A 1517-nucleotide genomic window follows, 5' to 3' on the forward strand; every position below is an offset into this window, starting at 1 on the left:
CGACTCTATACACATAATATATCATGTAAAAAAAATGCTCGACATCATACATTTTACCAATCTATACGAATGTACAATACAAGAAAAATTAATTTGATGTATATTGTATTTGGAAAAAATTTCATGACTTCACATTTCTGATTTAACTTGATAAAAATGGAGCAGAAACTTCAATATTAATGAAATCAAGGGAAACACATGATTTATTTAGTAATTTAAATTGTATTCATATCCTCCCATTCGTAATTTATTAAATTCTATTCATACATCCATTTGTGTATCATTTACTCTTCATTAGTATTCATTTATACACAATATACAAGTGATATATAGTCCAAGGTGTATTGTTCTACCACATGGCACGTTGCACTCCAGCCATTTTATTATAATCGACTAGATGACGAAAGATGAATCGTGATATTCTCCATCGTTGTATCGTACCTCGGCCTCGAGACGTCACAATACATCTCGGTGTCAATTGTCTCAAAGCGGTCTGTCTGGGAATTGTTTCAGTTATTTGTTTGCCGGCGAGTTCCTAAAAGAATTATGTGATTTGAATTGCCTCATATTAATACATTATTATAATAATTATTATTGTAATAAATATTATATACTAAATATTATTATACTTAAAGAAAGCATTGCTCTCCTATTTGAAAAATGACAATTAAAAAAATGTAATTTTCAAAGTTTTTTATACGAAAAAGATAATATGCTTCATTCAAATAGCAGAGAATTATATAAATAGATAAGTTATATATAAAAATGCATTGACGACAAGCAATATGATACAAGAAAATTTTTATGTCATCAATTTCATATTCCCTGAATGTGTAATTAGAACAAGATTTATTATTTTACAAGTGAAATCTCCTTACTTTTATCTCGATTGGCAAAATATCGTTGCGCTTCAAGGCAACCAATCGCAATCTTTCCTCTGCATACTCTTTAGCCCATCTTCTACGTTTTTGGTCGCGAATTACCCTGCAGCCGACATAGTTTCGTACTTCTTGTAGCTGCACAGAGAAACCACGACATAATTAAGACATGAAAACGGCTTGTGTTAATTGATTTCAAATACAATAGCCTGTGACTTGATCAGTTGTTTATCCCAATAAATATAGTGACATAAATCTACAATCACAATAAATTTATGTAGATATATAGTTAGAGGTTATAAAAAATCTATCGTTCAAACACATACTTACGCCGTATCCCAATAAATTTGTAGCGCACAGCAGAGAGCTGCGATTAAAAAGTGGAAGGATACACATCATCGTTGCCATGTCTACAACTAACTATTTGTTGCTGTTTATTTCTCTAATATATCACGTGACGAATAGAATCCTTAAAAGTAAAGATGCCTTCTCATGTTGCTTTTAGTCCGGATCTACAATAGGCGTTTTATGCCTTATGCCGTAAGAAACTGACAAATTACAGTCGAATCCGAGAAGAATAAGCGACTGTGATTCGCCCATTTCTTATGGCTTAAGGCTTAAAACCCTATTGTAGATCCG

The 1517-nt window shown here is 31.8% G+C and overlaps 1 protein-coding gene across 1 annotated transcript; it reads right to left on the reverse strand.

Annotated features, from left to right (window-relative positions):
• Positions 1-236: 236 nt before the first annotated feature.
• mRpS14 (mitochondrial ribosomal protein S14) lies at positions 237-1369 on the reverse strand. The gene is made up of 3 exons (XM_018506540.1): positions 1209-1369; positions 879-1016; positions 237-535 (listed from the first exon to the last, which is right to left on the reverse strand). The coding sequence occupies exons 1-3, from the start codon at positions 1284-1286 to the stop codon at positions 350-352; spliced, it is 402 nt and encodes a 133-aa protein (XP_018362042.1). The 5' UTR covers positions 1287-1369; the 3' UTR covers positions 237-349.
• Between the last annotated feature and the right edge of the window lie 148 nt (positions 1370-1517).

This window comes from Trachymyrmex cornetzi, unplaced genomic scaffold (genome assembly GCF_001594075.2).
Source record: "Trachymyrmex cornetzi isolate Tcor2-1 unplaced genomic scaffold, Tcor1.1 scaffold2258, whole genome shotgun sequence".
Classification (NCBI taxonomy): domain Eukaryota; kingdom Metazoa; phylum Arthropoda; class Insecta; order Hymenoptera; family Formicidae; genus Trachymyrmex; species Trachymyrmex cornetzi.

What these genes read in the sequence shown, in the direction of transcription:
- mRpS14 (XM_018506540.1), bottom strand. Translation starts at nt 1,286, where the DNA reads ATGGCAACGATGATGTGTATCCTTCCACTTTTTAATCGCAGCTCTCTG. An exon ending in CAAATTTATTGGGATACGGC is followed by an intron (nt 1,017 to 1,208) that starts GTAAGTATGTGT and finishes TTCTCTGTGCAG; the next exon opens with CTACAAGAAGTACGAAACTA. An exon ending in TTTTGCCAATCGAGATAAAA is followed by an intron (nt 536 to 878) that starts GTAAGGAGATTT and finishes TAATTCTTTTAG; the next exon opens with GAACTCGCCGGCAAACAAAT.